The 18,267-nt window shown below is 51.7% G+C and overlaps 1 protein-coding gene across 1 annotated transcript in view; it reads left to right on the forward strand.

Annotated features, from left to right (window-relative positions):
- The window catches only part of SMARCD3 (SWI/SNF related BAF chromatin remodeling complex subunit D3), a 60,563-nt gene that overhangs the window by 41,109 nt on the left and 1,187 nt on the right, over positions 1-18,267 (forward strand). The window contains exons 7-11 of the mRNA XM_084859735.1: positions 116-217; positions 1,741-1,902; positions 8,806-8,903; positions 9,740-9,875; positions 11,075-11,197. Coding sequence (XP_084715861.1) covers positions 116-217; positions 1,741-1,902; positions 8,806-8,903; positions 9,740-9,875; positions 11,075-11,197 — 621 coding nt within the window. The remainder of the gene's footprint in view (positions 1-115; positions 218-1,740; positions 1,903-8,805; positions 8,904-9,739; positions 9,876-11,074; positions 11,198-18,267) is intronic.

Consider the following 18,267-nt stretch of genomic DNA (forward strand, 5'->3'; position numbering starts at 1 on the left):
GGGGCTTTGGTAGGTGTGTGGTTCGAGTGCAGCGCAAGCCTGTATTCCTCTGCTGAGCTTCCCTGCTGGAAGGGGCAGGGTGCCGAGCTGCTCTGTGTGTGCTTGTCTCTGGCAGTGGCACCGGACGCCCACCACCCAGGAGACGGACGGCTTCCAGGTGAAGAGGCCCGGGGACGTCAGCGTGCGCTGCACCCTCCTGCTCATGCTGGATTACCAGGTCAGGGGGCTCGTGTGTACAGGTGTGGCTGGTTCTGGCAGAGCATGCTGGCCTCGCGATGGCGCTGAGCCCCTCTGAGCCGCCGCTGTCCTCCTGCTGCTGCCCAGTGTGGGAGATGAGGCAGGGGAGCGTCCAGGAAGAGGCAGGGAGGATGAGGCCCTGCAAGGCAAAGGCCTGGGATGGCTGCGGGACAGAGAAGGAGGCCTGGAGGGGACCAGGCCCATGGGCGGCCCTGAGTTGGGGCTCTTTATGAGGTGCCCATAAAAGGATCCCTGCGCTTCCCAAGGGAATGGGTGACCGGCCCGCTGGTGGCTGCCCTTTTAGGCCTTGCCCTGGCTGTCAGTCAGAGAAGGGCCCACAAGAAGCCAAAGCTCCGTGGCCACAGAGGCTTCGTTGGAAGTGAAGCCCAAAGCCAGTGGGAAAGCGCGGCAGGCAGGCGCTCTCTGTGCATCTGGCGGAGTACAGCTTCACAGAGGATCCCGAGCACTGCCCCGTCACTTGGACCTGCCTGAGAGGCTCTTTGCACGGTCCCTGTCCGTCTGTCTCTCCAGCCTTCTGAGGCAAGGAGGGTTGACCAGGGTTGGGGACTTCAGTGAGCCTTTGCTTCAGTCTTTGTCTGATTCCTTCCTTCCTTCCTTCCTTCCTTCCTTCCTTCCATCCATCCATCCATCCATTTATATCCCACCATTTTTCCTCCTTAAGGAACACAAGGCGGCTATGTAGCTATTTAGTTTTAGCTATTTCATCTTAGCTCTGCTCTGATCTTGCTGCTGCATTTTTAATTGTTATTTTTATTTTAATTGTTTTGATTGTTGTAAGCTGCCTTAGACACAAGTGCTGGAAAAATGAGGCATAAATAATATTTATTGGAAATAAATCATAAATGAATAAATTAGCAGCCCCTAACTCATTCATTCATTAATTCTCCATTACCATGTTGTCCTACATTTGTTCTTGGAGGCCTCAGTGAAGCCTGAGGTGGCTGGGATCCAATGCAGAGAAGTTCAGGGCCCTCTGGGGAGGGCTGCAGGTCCATCTGGGGCTGAGAAAGGGAGGCCTGGCAGCGTGGGGTTGGGATTCTGAGCTACAGCCCCAAGTGCAGCTGGGGTGGCTCTCCTGAACAGCTGGCGATGAGCTGTGTCTGGGGGCTGGATGTGCAGTCCACGGGCAGCTGCTGGGCCCCGCCATGGGAAGCCCCCACAGAAGCCTGGACGTCTTTCCTGTCGTTGCCTTTGCGGTGGCCTCACTGCGCCGCCCTCGTCCAGCTCCGTGGGCCTCCTTGGCAGGCCAGGGGGCGTCCTGCCCCTCCCTCGGGGAAAGGCCCTGCTGTTTGAACCGCTCTTCAGCTCGTGGCGTGCGTGGGGGGGGCCAAGCACTGTGCAGCTGTAGCCTTCAGCAGCTGGCCCAGCAGCCCCAGGGCTGCAGTTTCCAGCGACACCAGCTGACCCGACGCCTCAGCCAGGGGAAGTCAAGGCCAGGCCGGCCCTGCCCCTGAAGCCGCGCGCTCTCTCCCTCTGCTGCAGCCGCCGCAGTTCAAACTCGACCCCCGCTTGGCCCGGCTGCTGGGCATCCACACGCAGACGCGCTCCGCCATTATCCAGGCGCTCTGGCAGTACATCAAGACAAACAAGCTGCAGGACTCCCACGATAAGGAGTACATCCACTGTGACAAGTACTTCCAGCAGGTGAGCCCTTCCTCCCCGTGGGCAGCGGTGGGGCAGAAACGCCTGGCTGGCCCCACCCAGACGAGCTCTGCCAGGCTCCCAGGCCCTGTCGCGGAATCGGGCCCCGTCCTTGTCACTGGCTGCCTTGGACGTGCTCTGGAGGAGGGGCTGGGCAGGCAGAGAATCCAACGGACCCCTGCAGCTGCCATGGGCAGGAGGAGAGGCGGTTCGCTGTGGACGGTACCAGCGCTTTGGCCCAGCATGCCAGGTCCAGTCCCCGGCGACCGGGGGGTCAAGCCAGCCCTGTTCCTCGCTTGGGCAAGCTGCTTCTTGGAGCGGGCCCACGCCTGCACTTGCAGGGCTCCTCCCCCACCCTGCGCGTCATTTGGGCCTCCAGCATGCTGGCTGAAGGAAGCATGCTAGGTCCCTGCAATTTGGGTGATGCCATTTCCCCCCAGAGGAGGGGACCCGCCAGAGAGAGTGAGGGGGAGGGGCACCCCAGTGCAGAGGTTCTGCTCTTGGCTTTGGCCTCCTCACCACGGAACCCCTCAAGCACTGATACAGCTCAGCCGCAAATCTTAGAATCGTAGAATAGTAGGGTTGGAAGGGGCCTACAAGGCCGAGTCCAACCCCCTGCTCAATGCAGGAATCGTGAGTCAGACCATCCCTGACAGATGGCTGTCCAGCCTCGTCTTGAACGCCTCCAGTGTTGGAGAGCCCACCACCTCCCAAGGGAATTGGTTCCATTGTCGTATTGCTCTAACAGTCAGGACGTTTTTCCTGATGTTCAGCCGGAATCTGGCTTCCTGTCACTTGAGCCCATTATTCCGTGTCCTGCACTCTGGGATGATGGAGAAGAGATCCTGGCCTTCCTCTCTGTGACAACCTTTCAAGTACTTGAAGAGCGCTATCCTATCTCCCCTCAGTCTTCTCTTCTCAAGGCTAAACATGCCCAGTTCTTTCAGTCTGTCCTCACAGGGCTTTGTTTCCAGTCCTGCGCTCATCTTGGTTGCCTTCTTCTGAACCCTCTCCAGTTTCTATGCATCTTTGAGCTAGTTTGAGCCCACATTGAGCTAGTTAGCTCATCAGGATATCACAGGGCACATTGTCGAAAGCTTTGCTGAAATCGAGGTATATGACATCCATAGCATTCCCACAGTCCACAAGGGAGGTTACCTGATCAAAAACTGAGATCAGATTCGTATGGCAGGACTTGTTCTTGACAAATCCATGTTGGCTTCAAGTAATGACGGCATTGTTTTCCAGGTTCTTACAGACTTATTGCTTTATAATCTGCTCGAAAGTTTTCCAAGAGATTGGTGTCAGACTGACTGGTCTGTAGTTCCCAGGTTCCTCCTTTTTGCCCTTTTTGAAGATAGGGACATCATTAGCCCTCCTCTGGTCATCTGGCACTTCCCCCGTCCTCCATGATTTCTCAAAGAGAATAGACAGTGGTTCTGAGAGTTCTTCTGCCAGTTCCTTTATTACTCTAGGATGCAGTTCATCTGGCCCTGGCGATTTGAACTCATTCCAAGTAATTAGGTGTTCCTTGACCATATGCCTATCGATCTCAAGCTGCAATCCTGCCCCTTCAGCCTGTACTTCGCCTTTGCCAGGGGGCTCATAGACCCTCTTTTGGGAGAAGACTGAGCCAAAGTAGGAATTGAGCACCTCTGCCTTTTCTTTGTCATCTGTTATCTTTTTGCCATCCTTATTTAGTAGTTGAACCACCATTTCTTCCCTCTTTCTTTTACTAGGCACGTATGTGAAGAAAGCCTTTTTGTTGCTTTTAGCATTCCTCTCTAACCTCCGCTCATTCTCAGCTTTAGCCTTCCTGACACCATCCCTGCAATTCTGTGCTACCTACCTGTACTCTTCCTTTGTAGCCTGGCCTTCCTTCCACTTCCTGTATGTGTTCTTTGTTTTCAGGTCATGTCTAAGGTTTTGTGAAGCCACATTGGCTTCTTCTGTTGTCTTCCACCTTTTCTTCTTGTTGGAATTGTTTGTAATTGTGCCTTGAGAATTTCCTTTTTTAAAACCCCCCACCCATCTCGGACCCCTTTTCTCGTTAGAGTCGCTTGCCATGGGACCTTCCTGATCATTGTTCTGAGTTTATTAAAATCCAGGGTACGTGTTTGGCTACACTTGGCTTTTGCTTCCTTTAGAGCCAAGAACTCAAGTATAACATGGTCACTTTCCCCAAGAGTTCCCGTAACTGCTACTTTATCATAGAATCATAGAATTCCATGGGGCAGGATTGCAGCTTGAGATCGACAGGCATATGGTCAAGGAACACCTCATTACTTTGAATGAGTTCAAATCTCCAGGGCCAGATGAACTGCATCCTAGAGTAATAAAGGAACTGGCAGAAGAACTCTCAGAACCGCTGTCTATTCTCTTTGAGAAATCATGGAGGACCGGGGAAGTGCCAGATGACTGGAGGAGGGCTAACGTTGTCCCTATCTTCAAAAAGGGTAAAAAGGAGGAACCTGGGAACTACAGACCAGTCAGTCTGACATCAATCCCTGGGAAAATTCTGGAGCAGATCATAAAGCAATCCATCTGGAAGCACCTTGACAACAATGCTGTGATTACTCGAAGCCAACATGGATTTGTCAAAAACAAGTCCTGCCAGACAAATCTGATCTCATTTTTTGATCAAGTCACCTCCCTTGTAGACCGTGGGAATGCTGTAGACATCATATACCTCGACTTCAGCAAAGCTTTCGACAAAGTGCCCCATGATATCCTGATGAGCAAACTTGCTCGAAGTGGGCTAGATGAAACAACGATCATGTGGATCCACAGTTGGCTACAGAATCGGACTCAAAGAGTGCTTATCAATGGGACCTTCTCAAGCTGGGGAGAAGTAACGAGTGGGGTACCGCAGGGCTCAGTCCTGGGCCCAGTGCTCTTCAACATTTTTATTAATGACTTGGAGGAGGAGGTGCAGGGAATGCTGATCAAATTTGCAGATGACACAAAATTGGGAGGGATAGCTAATACTTTGGAAGACAGAAACAAAATTCAAAGTGATCTGGATAGACTGGAGCGCTGGGCAGAAAACAACAGAATGGCATTTAATAGGGACAAATGCCAAGTTCTGCACCTAGGAAAAAGAAACCAAATGCACAGTTACAAGATGGGAGATACGTGGCTCAACCACACTACGAGCGAGAAGGATCTTGGAATTGTCGTCGATCACAAGCTGAATATGAGCCAACAATGTGATGTGGCTGCAAAAAAGGCAAATGCTATTTTGGGCTGCATTAATAGAAGCATCGCTTCCAAATCCCGGGAAGTACTAGTTCCCCTCTACTCAGCACTGGTTAGGCCTCATCTGGAGTACTGTGTCCAGTTCTGGGCACCACACTTTAAGAAGGATGCAGACAAGCTGGAGAGGGTTCAAAGGAGGGCAACAAAGATGATCAGGGGACTGGAAACAAAGCCCTATGAAGAGAGACTGAAAGAACTGGGCATGTTTAGCCTTGAGAAGAGAAGACTGAGGGGAGATATGATAGCACTCTTCAAGTACTTGAAAGGTTGTCACAGAGAAGAAGGCCAGGATCTCTTCTTGATCATCCCAGAGTGCAGGACACGGAATAATGGGCTCAAGTTACAGGAAGCCAGATTCCGGCTGAACATCAGGAAAAACTTCCTGAGTGTCAGAGCAATACGGCAATGGAACCAATTACCTGGGGAGGTTGTGGGCTCTCCCACACTGGAGGCCTTTAAGACGAGGCTGGACAGCCATTTGTCAGGGATGCTCTGACTTGGATTCCTGCATTGAGCAGGGGGTTGGACTCGATGGCCTTGTAGGCCCCTTCCAACCCTACTATTCTATGATTCTATGAATAGTAGGGTTGGAAGGGGCTACAAGGCCATCGAGTCCAACCCCCTGCATAATGCAGGAATCCAAGTCAGAGCATCCCTGACAGATGGCTGTCCAGCCTCGTCTTGAATGCCTCCAGTGGGGGAGAGCCCACCACCTCCCTATGCCATGGGTTCCATTGTCATGGGTCATGGGTTCCACTGGAGGCATTCAAGACGAGGCTGGACAGCCATCTGTCAGGGATGCTCTGACCTAGATTCCTGCATTGAGCAGGGGGTTGGACTCGATGGCCTTGTCATTAATGTCGCTCCAGGCTATCCAGATCACTTTGAATTGTGTTTCTGTCTTCCAAAGTATTAGCTATCCCACCCAATTTTGTGTCATCTGCAAATTTGATCAGCATTCCCTGCACCTCCTCCTCCAAGTCATTAATACAAATGTGGAAGAGCACTGGGCCCAGGACTGAGCCCTGCGGTACCCCACTCATTACCTCTCCCCAGTTTGAGGAGGTCCCATTGATAAACAGTGTTTGAGTCCGATTCTGTAGCCAACTGTGGATCCACCAGATCATTGTTTCATCTAGCTGACTTTGAGCTAGTTTGCTCATCAGGAGATCATTGGGCACTTTGTCAAAAGCTTTGCTGAAGTTGGGGTATATTATGTCTACAGCATTCCCACGGTCCACTATCCACTAAGTCATCTCTGTTGGTTAGGATCAAGTCAGGGATATCCGATCCTCTAATTTCTTCCTCCGCTTTTTATAAGTAGGGATGTATGAAAGTGACTTACCTTTCCGCGGATTATGTTGATGGTGGGGGGGAGGCGTTCCGTCCCTCCCCCCGGAATCCTGCCCGGGGGGGGAGGCGCTCCGTTCCTCCCCCCCAGAATCCTGGCCAGCCGGCTCCGCTCCGCAGGGATTCTGTGGAGCCGCCGGCTGGCTCCGCCAGCAGCCAGACATCCGGCCGTTGGCTAGCAGGGACGCAAATGGCGGCGGCCATTGCTGCTGCCGTTTGCGTCCCTGCAGTCAGCCGTGATAGGCTATGTAAATGTTTACATAGCCTATCACGGATGATTTAAAACAAAAACAAAAAAACGCGCGTACGCAAATGGTGGCGGCCATGGCTGCCACCATTTGCGTTCTTTATTTTGGCACGTCTTAGTCTACGTAAACATTTACATAGACTAAGACGGCGAAAATAAGGGGAACGCAAATAGCGTAGCATCTGCGCTATTTGTGTTCCCATTATTTTCTCCGTCTTAGTCTATGTAAATGTTTACGTAGACTAAGACGTGCCAAAATAAGGAATGCAGCCATTTGCGTAAGTGCGTTTTTTTGTTTTTTCATCAGCCGTGATAGGCTATGTAAACATGTACGTAGCCTATCATGGTGTTTTTTTAAAATCTAGCCGTGATAGGCTATGTAAATCTTTACGTAGCCGATCACGTTTTTTTGTTTTTTGTTTTTTTTAACCTGGAAATGGCAGCGGTGGCGGAAGATCCGCCCAAGGTAAGTGTCATCCCAGCGGTGGGGGCGGGCCGTTCCGCCACTGATTTCGGGGGGCCGAATGTGCTGGCATTCGGCCTCCCCGAGATCCATGGCGGAACTTTCGTACATCCCTATCTGTAAGAGGAATTTATCAGCAACACAAGGCAATTTGCTTTTCAGCAGTTTCATCCTCGTCTTCTCCTTGATTGGGTGGCCGGTAGTAGACAGCCAGACTCCGACAGCCATATTCCTTTTATTCTGTGCTCCATTTATTTTAACCCAGATGATGTTGATGGGGCCACCAAGCTCCTCCTCCTGTATTTCTGTGCAGAGATATGTATTTTTCACATACAGTGCAACCCCACCTCCCGTTCTGTTCCTCCTGTTCTTTTTGAACAAGTTATATCCTTCAGTTGCTGTATTCCAGTCATGAGAGTCATCCCACCAAGTCTCAGTTACACCTATGAAGTCATAGAATCATAGAATCATAGTAGGGTTGGAAGGGGCCTACAAGGCCATCGAGTCCAACCCCCTGCTCAATGCAGGAATCCAAGTCAGAGCATCCCTGACAAATGGCTGTCCAGCCTCGTCTTGAAGGCCTCCAGTGTGGGAGAGCCCACCGCCTCCCCAGGTAATTGGTTCCACTGTCGTATTGCTCTTACAGTCAGGAAGTTTTTCCTGATGTTCAGGCAGAATCTGGCTTCCTGTCACTTGAGCCCATTATTCCGTGTCCTGCACTCTGGGATGATCAAGAAGAGATCCTAGCCTTCTTCTCTGTGACAACCTTTCAAGTACTTGAAGAGTGCTGTCATATCTCCACTCAGTCTTCTCTTCTCAAGGCTAAACATGCCCAGCTCATTCAGTCTCTTTTCATAGGGCTTTGTTTCCAGTCCCCTGATCATCTTTGTTGCCCTCCTCTGAACCCTCTCCAGTTTGTCTGCATCCTTCTTAAAGTGTGGTGCCCAGAACTGGACACAGTACTCCAGATGAGGCCTAACCAGTGCTGAGTAGAGGGGAACTAGTACTTCCCGGGATTTGGAAGTCATAATTTCCCTCCTGTATGAAGAGTTGAAGTTCGTTCTGTTTGTTTCCCATACTCTGGGCATTAGTATACAGACATCGAAGACCAAGTGCTTCATAGTCTGGCTTTCTTCCTACATGTGTCTGAAGACTATTATTGGGCGCTATCAGAGCTGTTCTCTCCGTTGTGGTGCATGAGCCTTCATCCATTGTTCCCCCCAACTTTACGTCTCCCTCCCCTGTAGGATTCAGTTCAAAGCCCTCCTGATGAAGTTCTTCCTGCTGTGGCCAAAGACATCTCCCTCCCTCCCTTCCTTCCTGATGCCTGCCAGGGCCCCTCCTTCCCCTTGACCTACATCCTGCCTTCCCAGGGCCCTGTGGGCCGCTCCCCAGTCCCTTGCCCTGTTGCCCAGGAAGAGACCCTCCCTCTCGATTTCCTTGCCTGTGAGATATGGGGAGGGGGGGTGCGTGGCTGCATTCCCCGGGGCAGGCGGAGGGGGGGACACGACCTGCCATAGTCCCAGGAGGAGGCCTGGGCACCTCGGCCTCCCCGATACCACGAGGTCCCTCTGCTTTGCTCTTTCAGATCTTTGACTGCCCACGGCTAAAGTTTTCCGAAATCCCACAGAGGCTCACAAACCTGCTGCTGCCACCGGACCCCATTGTCATCAACCATATCATCAGGTCTGGCAGCCCGCTTTCCACCCTGCTTGCAGGAACAGCCCCAGCAAGCCCCTCCTGCGTCTTGGCCTCCTGAGGCCCTTGGGGGGGCAAGCATGGGGCCTCCTGGCCACACGTGCCCTGCAGCAGTGCCTGGACTAGCTGGTGTGGCTCCCTGGCCCACAGTGCGTGGCCTGCACGAGCCATGTAATTCTGGCCAGGCTCTCCTTCTGTTTTGGGGGTGATGGAAAGCACCCTCCCCCCTGTTCATCCCTTCAGGGCCCCCAGGCAGGACTGAGCACCAGGCATGTCCCGTTCTTGCACCTCCTGGTGAGCCCCACTTGCAGGATGCTTTCTGACCCTGCAGGGCAGGGGTGGAGGAGAGGGAGCATGTGGATGGCCTGCCCCAGGGAGGCCTGTGTCCATGCCGCCTGGACCGGGGCGGTGGGGCAGGCCCGAGGAGGCAGAGCCCGAAGGGAGGGCTGCGGAAGCAACCGGGGGCCACCATCTCCTTGGGAGGCGTGCAGGTTGGCCAGCGGCCCCTCGGGCTCATTGGGAAGGGGCCTGTTGTGTCGCTGAGCCAAGGAGTGCAGCCCGCTGGGGCAGGGCCACAGCAGCCCAGTGGCGGAGCCCCTGCTGTGTGTGCAGAAGGTCCCTGGTTCAAGCCCCAGCAGCACCTCTGGGCAGGGCTGGGAGGGACCCCGTCCGAGGGCTGGGAGGCAAGCTGCTGCTGTCTGGCAGCGCCACAGGCCCTTCCCTGCTCAATGGCCCCGTGGTTGGGCCACTAGAAAGGTGCCTGCCCCTGCCCCCCCGAGCCTGGCTGTGGCTTGTGACTTCAAGGGCTGCTGTCCCACCCCCAGCGTGGACCCCAACGACCAGAAGAAGACTGCCTGCTATGACATTGACGTCGAGGTGGAGGATCCCCTGAAGGGCCAGATGAGTGGTTTCCTCCTCTCAACGGCAAACCAGCAGGAGATCACCGCTCTGGATAACAAGGTGCTGCAGCATGGGGGGCGGGGGGAGATCCAGCACAGATGAACAGGGCGCCCTTCTCCACGCAGCACCTAGTTCAGCGGTGTGGGATGCATGACCACAATATGCAGCGAGGGCCACCAACATGGGCAGCTTTAAAAGGGCCTCAGTGGCTGCCCTGATGGCTCTGTGCTGCCCCACGCTCAGCGCGCCTCTTGGGCCCAGGGGCTGGGAATTCGGCAGGGGGGCTGTGCTCCCCTCTGCTTGTGGGCTTCCCATTGGGGCAGCTGGCCAGCCACTTTGTGGGGCACAGTGCTGGACTAGAATGCCCTTTGGGCTGATCCAGCACAGCTCTTTCCAGGTTCTTCACACTATGGTGTCTGCCTAGGGCAGCGGGAGGAGGCTGGCCAGGGGCTGCTGCCTGGTGTGAGGAGCCTGGAGAAGGGCTCCCTCGGGCCTTGCCTGACCGGCTGCTGCTGCTTTGTGTAGCCGCTTGTGGCAATCTTGGTTTTACACACACACACACACACACACACACGCCCCTTGATGTGGCCTTGATGGACGTTCCCGTTCTGTCGGGAAGTGAGCTGGGACGGAGAGACTCATGCGCGCGATAGTGAGCCGCTGTGTAGGTGCATGCGCGGGTCCGTCTCTTCCCTCCTCGCAGTCAGCGGCACCATTCACTCCTGCCAGGCGGGGGCAGCCACCAGCTCAGATGGCCTTCAGAGGAGCAGGTGAGTTCTCGAGGGAGGGTGGCCTGTCCGGGCTGCGCGCTAAGAGCATTGGAGAACAGTCCAGACACTCTCCGGCCAAGCCGAGGGGGCCTTCCCGGCCAGCCGCCTGTCCCCACACAGTGGCCAGCCCAGCACCCCTCTAACAGGTGGGGGAGGGGAAACAGCAGGGGGGGTAACAGGGCTCTGGCTGGAGCTGACCATGGGAGGGGGAGGCGGTGGAGTCCCCTTGGCCCGCAGCTCCCAGGGCAGTCTGTCTGCTCCTGTGCCACCCGCTCCCCCCTGCAGAGCTGGGCCGCCGCTGCCGCCTTGGCATGACCTCCTCCAGGGCTCACAGCTCCGAAGCCCCCACTCTCCCAAGCTGCCTGTTGCCATTAGGGTGCTGCAGGGAGGGGCGGGGGGGACAAAGGGCATGAAGGGATGGGTGGGAGGACTTGGCACAAATTGTTCCTCCTTCTAAGGGAGGCACCTTTGTTTTGCTTCCATGTCCAGATTCATGAGACAATCGAATCCATCAACCAGCTAAAGATACAGCGAGATTTCATGCTGAGCTTCTCCAAAGACCCCAAAGGCTACATCCAAGACCTTCTCCGGTCCCAGAGCCGGGATCTCAAGGTAGGGCTGCAGTTAGGCCAGGAGGGTCGCACATATCTCAGAGAATCATAGAATAGTAGGGTTGGAAGGGGCCTACAAGGCTTTCGAGTCCAACCCCCTGCTCAATGCAGGAATCAGAGTCAGAGCATCCCTGGCAGATGGCTGTCCAGCCTTGTCTTGAATGCCTCCAGTGTGGGAGAGCCCACCACCTCCCGAGGGAATCGGTTCCATGGTCGTATTGCTCTAACAGTCAGGAAGTTTTTCCTGATGTTCAGCCGGAATCTGGCTTCCTGTAACTTGAGCCCATGATTCCGTGTCCTGCACTCTGGGATGAGCGAGAAGAGATCCTGGCCTTCCTCTCTGTGACAACCTTTCAAGTACTTGAAGAGCGCTATCATATCTCCCCTCAGTCTTCTCTTCTCAAGCTAAACATGCCCAGTGTTTTCAGCCTCTCTTCATAGGGCTTTGTTTCCAGTCCCCTGATCATCTTTGTTGCCCTCCTCTGAACCCTCTGCAGCTTGTCTGCATCCTTCTTAAAGTGTGATGCCCAGAACTGGACACAGTACTCCAGATGAGGCCTAACCAGTGCTGAGTAGAGAGGAACTAGATTTCTCTTTCTTTCTTTCTTTCTTTCTTTCTTTCTTTCTTTCTTTCTTTCTTTCTTTCTATACTGCCCAATAGCCGAAGCTGTCTGGGCGGTTCACAAAAATTAGTACTTCCCGGGATTTGGAAGCTATGCTTCTATGAATGCAGCCCAAAAGAGCATTGGCCTTTTTTGCAGCTTGTGATTGACAACAATTCCAAGATCCTACTCGCTTGTAGTGTTGTTGAGCCACATATCCCCCATCTTGTAACTGTGCATTTGGTTTCTTTTTCCTAGGTACAGAACTTGGCATTTATCCCTATGAAATTGCATTCTGTTGTTTTCTGCCCAGCACTCCAGTCTATCCAGATCACTTTGAATTTTGTTTCAGTCTTCCAGGTTATTAGCTATCCCGCCCAATTTTGTGTCATGTGCAATTTTGATCCGCATTCCCTGCACCTCCTCCTCCAGGTCATTAATAAAAATGTTGAAGAGCACTGGGCCCAGGACTGAGCCCTGTGGTACCCTGCTCTTTACCTCTCCGCAGTTTGAGAAGATCCCATTGATGAGCACTCTGTTGCTGCGTGGCCAGGGATGCCAGCAGAAGGTGGTGCCGAGCAGCGGGGGGGGTGTCTCTGGTCTTGGGCTGGTGTATCCTTGAGGTTCCTTCTGGCTGCACAGGCAGGAGCTCTCCCTGGGCACACACGCACCACACAGCCACTTAGCAGGCAGGCTTTGTGAAATATGGCCCCACTGAGAGGGTGAAAAGACATGTGGTAGAAAATGTTGGGCAATGTCCACAGCAGGGATGGGGAACCTCCGGCCCACACACCAGTGTGGCCACCCGGCCTGCGCAGCCTGGGCGAGGCCCCTCCCCTCCCGCAAGCTCCAGCCCCAGAAGGCTACTGGGGAGGGGAGTCCCTGCTCTACTCCCCAAGGAGCGATCAGAGGCCCCAACAGGCTTGGCGCTCAGGCTAGTTTTGCCCGCCTTGCCTCTCCCTGATGGCGCAAGGGCCCTGAGCAAGGTGCTGGCTGGAGGAGCACTTCTCCACCCGGCGCCTCGGTCAGGGACCCGGCTTTGCTGTGTGTGGGCTGCCCCAGCTGGGAAGGCCTGCGTGCCACAGAGCGGAGTCCTCGGCCAAAGCATGAGGCAGAGGAGCAGCACCGGGGACTTTGGCTGGGGACTGCATGACTTGCAGCGGTGCGGCCACGCCATGCCAGGCCTCCCATCGATCCCCGCCCCGGGTTTGCAGGTTAAAGTAATTGAAAGCTATTTCAAAATCATCACACGGTGAAGGACAGGTCAGAAAGCAGATGCACAAGCAGGATGCGTAGCCATGTTGGTCCGGAGGGAATTATCCAGCCTGGCAAAACCCATATTGGGACCAACCAAAGTGTCACAAAATGGCGAGCGAGGATTGGAGTTCTCTAGTGCATTTCATCACAGCAGTGCTTGCACAAGAGCACTTCACACACACCCCCGGCGCATCAGGACAGATCAGCAAACTCCCTGCTCCCACCATTCCTACAACCACAGAGATCAGCCTGGGGCCTTCTGAGGGGGCAGGCCTTCTTGAAATTGGGCCGAGCCACCCCCCATTGCGATTCTGATGTCCTGGTGTTCTGGGGACCAAAGACGCTTTGACAGAAGGAAGCCAGAAGTGGGGCGGGGGCGGGCGGGGGGGAGTCCGTCCCTGCCCCAGTGCTTGCTGTGTATTTGAGGAGGAGGAGCGCAGCCAGAGCCCTGGCCCTTCTCCACTCCCCGCTGCTTGCATTTTGGCCTTCTGGAGAACAACAGCCCTGCAGTCTGCCTTCTCCTCTTCAGGCTGGCTTCTCCGTGTGCTCGCTTCAGCTGCTTCTTTCCTCTGCCCCTTCGGTGAGACTCCTGGCGTTTCTCCATTCCTCCCCCCGCCCCCATTGTTGGCTTTTGGACACAGCTCAACGGGCTTAATTCCCCCTCCTTCCAATTGCCTTCACAGTCAGCTCTGAAGGAAGCATGCAAAAAGGGTATTTGAGGGCTGAAGGTAATCATGCGCCCTCAGCGGAGAAATGGCAGGGCACATTTTAGAAGATGTGATATCTGTGCATGAAAACAATATGTTTTAAATGAATACTCTTCCTTATATTAAATATGTATCACTGTATTCATTTTATAGAAAGTACATTGCAGAGTTTGTTTGTTTATTTATTTATTTAAAACATTTCTATCCTGCCCTATATCATTAAGATCTCAGGGCAGCATACAGATAAAATCAATTTAAACAGAATAAAACAATAAATAATTTAAACACCTAAAAACATATTAAACATAAAAACATGGAAGGATAGCTAATACTTTTGAAGACAGAAACAACATTCAAAGTGATCTTGATAGGCTGGTGCGCTGGGCAGAAAACATCAGAATGACATTTAATAGGGAGAAATGCCAAATTCTGGAAAAAGAACCAAACCTAGGAAAAAGAAACCAAATGCACAGTTACAAGATGGGGGATACGTGGCTCAACAACACTACAAGCAAGAAGGATCTTGGAATTGTTGTCCATCACAAGCTGAATATGAGCCAACCATGTGATGTGGCTGCAAAAAAGGCAAATGCTATTTTGGGCTGCATTCATAGAAGCATCGCTTCCAAATCCCGGGAAGTACTAGTTCCCCTCTACTCAGCCCTGGTTAGGCCTCATCTGGAGTACTTTGTCCAGTTCTGGGCACCACACTTGAAGAAGGATGCAGACAAACTGGAGAGGGTTCAGAGGAGGGCAACAAAGATGATCAGGGGACTGGAAACAAAGCCCTATGAAGAGAGACTGAAAGAACTGGTCATGTTTAGCCTTGAGAAGACTGAAGGGAGATATGGTGGCACTCTTCAAATATTTGAAAGGTTGTCACAGAGAGGAAGGCCAGGATCTCTTCTCGCTCATCCCAGAGTGCAGGACACGGAAGAATGGGCTCAAGTGACAGGAAGCCAGATTCCACCTGAACATCAGGAAAAACTTATAGAATCATAGAATAGTAGGGTTGGAAGGGGCCTACAAGGCGATCGAATCCAACCCCCCTGCTCAGTGCAGGAATCCAAGTCAGAGCATCCCTGACAGATGGCTGTCCAGCCCCGTCTTAACGCCTCCAGTGTGGGAGAGTCCACCACCTCCCTAGGGAATCGGCTCCATTGTCGTATTGTTCTAACAGTCAGGAAGTTTTTCCTGATGTTCACCCGGAATCTGGCTTCCTGTCACTTGAGCCCATTCTTCCGTGTCCTGCACTGTGGGATGATCGAGAAGAGATCCTGGCCTTCCTCTCTGTGACAACCTTTCAAGTACTTGAAGAGAGCTATCATATCTCCCCTCAGTCTTCTCTTCTCAAGGCTAAACACGCCCAGTTCTTTCAGTCTCTCTTCATAGGGCTTTGTTTCCCTATGGACTTCCTGACTGTTAGAGCAATACGACAATGGAACCAATTCCCTAGGGAGGTGGTGGGCTCTCCCACACTGGAGGCCTTCAAGACGAGGCTGGACAGCCATCTGTCAGGGATGCTCTGACTTGGATTCCTGCACTGAGCAGGGGGTTGGACTCGATGGCCTTGTAGGCCCCTTCCAGCCCTGCTATTCTATGATTCTAAACTATATTCAAAGCCGAAAGGACGGCTAGCAGCTGATGGTGCTGGTGGTGAATGACGAATCCAATGTTCTAAAGATCAACACACCATAGGAACCTGGAATGTAAGATCTATGAGCCAGGGCAAATTGGATGTGGTTATTGGGGAGATGTCAAGATTAAATATAGACATTTTGGCTGTCAGTGAACTGAAATGGACTGGAATGGGCCACTTCACACCAAATGACCACCAGATCTACTCCTGTGGACAAGAGGACCACAGAAGAAATGGAGTAGCCTTCATAATTAATAATAAAGTGGCTAAAGCAGTGCTTGGATACAATCCAAAAAATGACAGAATGATCTCAATTCGAATTCAGGGTAAGCCATTTAACATCACAGTGATCCAAATATACGCCCCAACCACAGATGCTGAAGAAGCAGAAGTAGATCAGTTCTATGAGGATCTGCAGCACCTACTGGATACTACGCCAAACAAAGATGTTATTTTCATTACAGGAGACTAGAATGCTAAGGTGGGTAGTCAAACAACACCTGGAATTACAGGCAAGCATGGTCTGGGAGAACAAAATGAAGCAGGACATAGGCTGATAGAATTTTCCCAAGACAACTCAGTGTGCATAACAAACGGTCTCTTCCAACAACCTAAGAGACGACTTTATACATGGACTTCACCAGATGGTCGACACCGAAATCAGATTGACTACATCCTTTGTAGCCAAAGGTGGCGGACATCTATGCAGTTGGTAAAAGCAAGACCTGGAGCTGATTGTAGTTCAGATCATGAACTTCTTATTGCACAATTTAGAATCAGACTAAAGAGAATAGGGAAGACCTATTCTCTTCCCTATGGAAGACCACTGCATATTCATTAGGAACATTAGTGAGCTCATATCTAACTGATCTGTAGGTCATAGAATCATAGAATAGTAGGGTTGGAAGGGGCCTACAAGGCCATCGAGCAGGGGGTTGGACTCGATGGCCTTGTAGGCCTCTTCCAACCCTACTATTCGATGATTCTATGATTCTATGACCTACAGATCAGTTAGATATGAGCTCACTAATGTTCCTAATTAATATGCAGTGGAGGTGAAGAATAGATTTAAGGGACTAGATTTAGTAGATAGGGTCCCGGAAGAACTATGGACAGAAGTTCGCAACATTGTTCAGGACGCAGCAACAAAAAACGTCCCAAAGAGAAAGAAAACCAAGAAGGCAAGATGGCTGTCTGCTGAGACACTGGAAGCAGTCCAAGAAAGAAGGAAAGCAAAAGGCAACAGTGATAGGGGGAGAGATGCCCAATTAAATGCAAAATTCCAGAGGTTAGCCAGAAGAGATAAGGAATTATTTTTAAACAAGCAATGCGCGGAAGCGGAAGAAGATAATAGAATAGGAAGGACAAGAGACCTCTTCCAGAAAATTAGAAACATCGGAGGTAAATTCCAGGCAAAAATGGGTATGATCAAAAACAAAGATGGCAAGGACCTAATAGAAGCAGAAGAGATCAAAAGGTGGCAAGAATATACGGAAGATCTGTATAGGAAGGATAATAATATCGGGGATAGATTTGATGGTGTGGTCAGTGAGCTAGAGCCAGTCATCCTGAAGAGTGAGGTTGAATGGGCCTTAAGAAGCATTGCTAATAACAAGGCAGCAGGAGATGACAGTATCCCAGCTGAACTGTTTAAAATCTTGCAAGATGACGCTGTCAAGGTGATGCATGCCATATGCCAGCAAATTTGGAAAACACAAGAATGGCCAACAGATTGGAAAAGATCAACTTATATCCCCATACCAAAAAAGGGAAGCACCAAAGAATGTTCAAACTATCGAACAGTGGCACTTATTTCACATGCCAGTAAGGTAATGCTCAAGATCTTGCAATGTAGACTCCAGCAATTCATGGAACGAGAATTGCCAGATGTACAAGCTGGGTTTAGAAAAGGCAGAGGAACTATAGAACAAATTGCCAATATCCGCTGGGTAATGGAGAAAGCCAGGGAGTTTCAGAAAAACATCTATTTCTGTTTTATTGACTATTCTAAAGCCTTTGACTGTGTGGATCATCACAAATTGTGGCAGGTTCTTGGTGGTATGGGGATACCAAGTCATCTTGTCTGCCTCCTGAGGAATCTGTATAACGACCAAGTAGCAATGGTAAGAACAGACCACAGATAAATGGACTGGTTTAAGATTGGGAAAGAAGTACGGCAGGGTTGTATACTCTCACCCTACCTATTCAACCTGTACACAGAACACATCATGCGACGTGCTGGGCTTGAGGAAGCCAAGGCTGGAGTTAAAATCACTGGAAGAAACATTAACAATCTCCAATATGCAGATGATACCACTTTGATGGCTGAAAGCGAGGAGGAGCTGAGGAACCTCATGACGAAGGTGAAAGAAGAAAGTGCAAAAGCTGGGTTACAGTTAAACCTCAAAAAGACCAAGATTATGGCAACCAGCTTGATTGATAACTGGCAAATAGAGGGAGAAAATGTGGAGGCAGTGACAGACTTTGTCTTTCTAGGCGCAAAGATTACTGCAGATGCTGACTGCAGCCAGGAAATCAGCAGACGTTTACTTCTTGGGAGGAGAGCAATGACAAATCTTGATAAAATAGTGAAAAGCAGAGACATCACACTGACAACAAAGGTCCGCATAGTTCAAGCAATGGTATTCCCCGTAGTAACCTATGGCTGCGAGAGCTGGACCATAAGGAAGACTGAGCGAAGGAAGATAGATGCGTTTGAACTGTGGTGTTGGAGGAAAATTCTGAGAGTGCCTTGGACTGCAAGGAGATCAAACCAGTCCATACTCCAGGAAATACAGCCAGACTGCTCACTTGAGGGAATGATATTAAAGGCAACCTGAAGTACTTTGGCCACATAATGAGAAGA

The sequence above is a fragment of the Heloderma suspectum genome, chromosome 5 (genome assembly GCF_057233095.1).
Source record: "Heloderma suspectum isolate Gila_16-S chromosome 5, 16-S_ref, whole genome shotgun sequence".
Taxonomy (NCBI): domain Eukaryota; kingdom Metazoa; phylum Chordata; class Lepidosauria; order Squamata; family Helodermatidae; genus Heloderma; species Heloderma suspectum.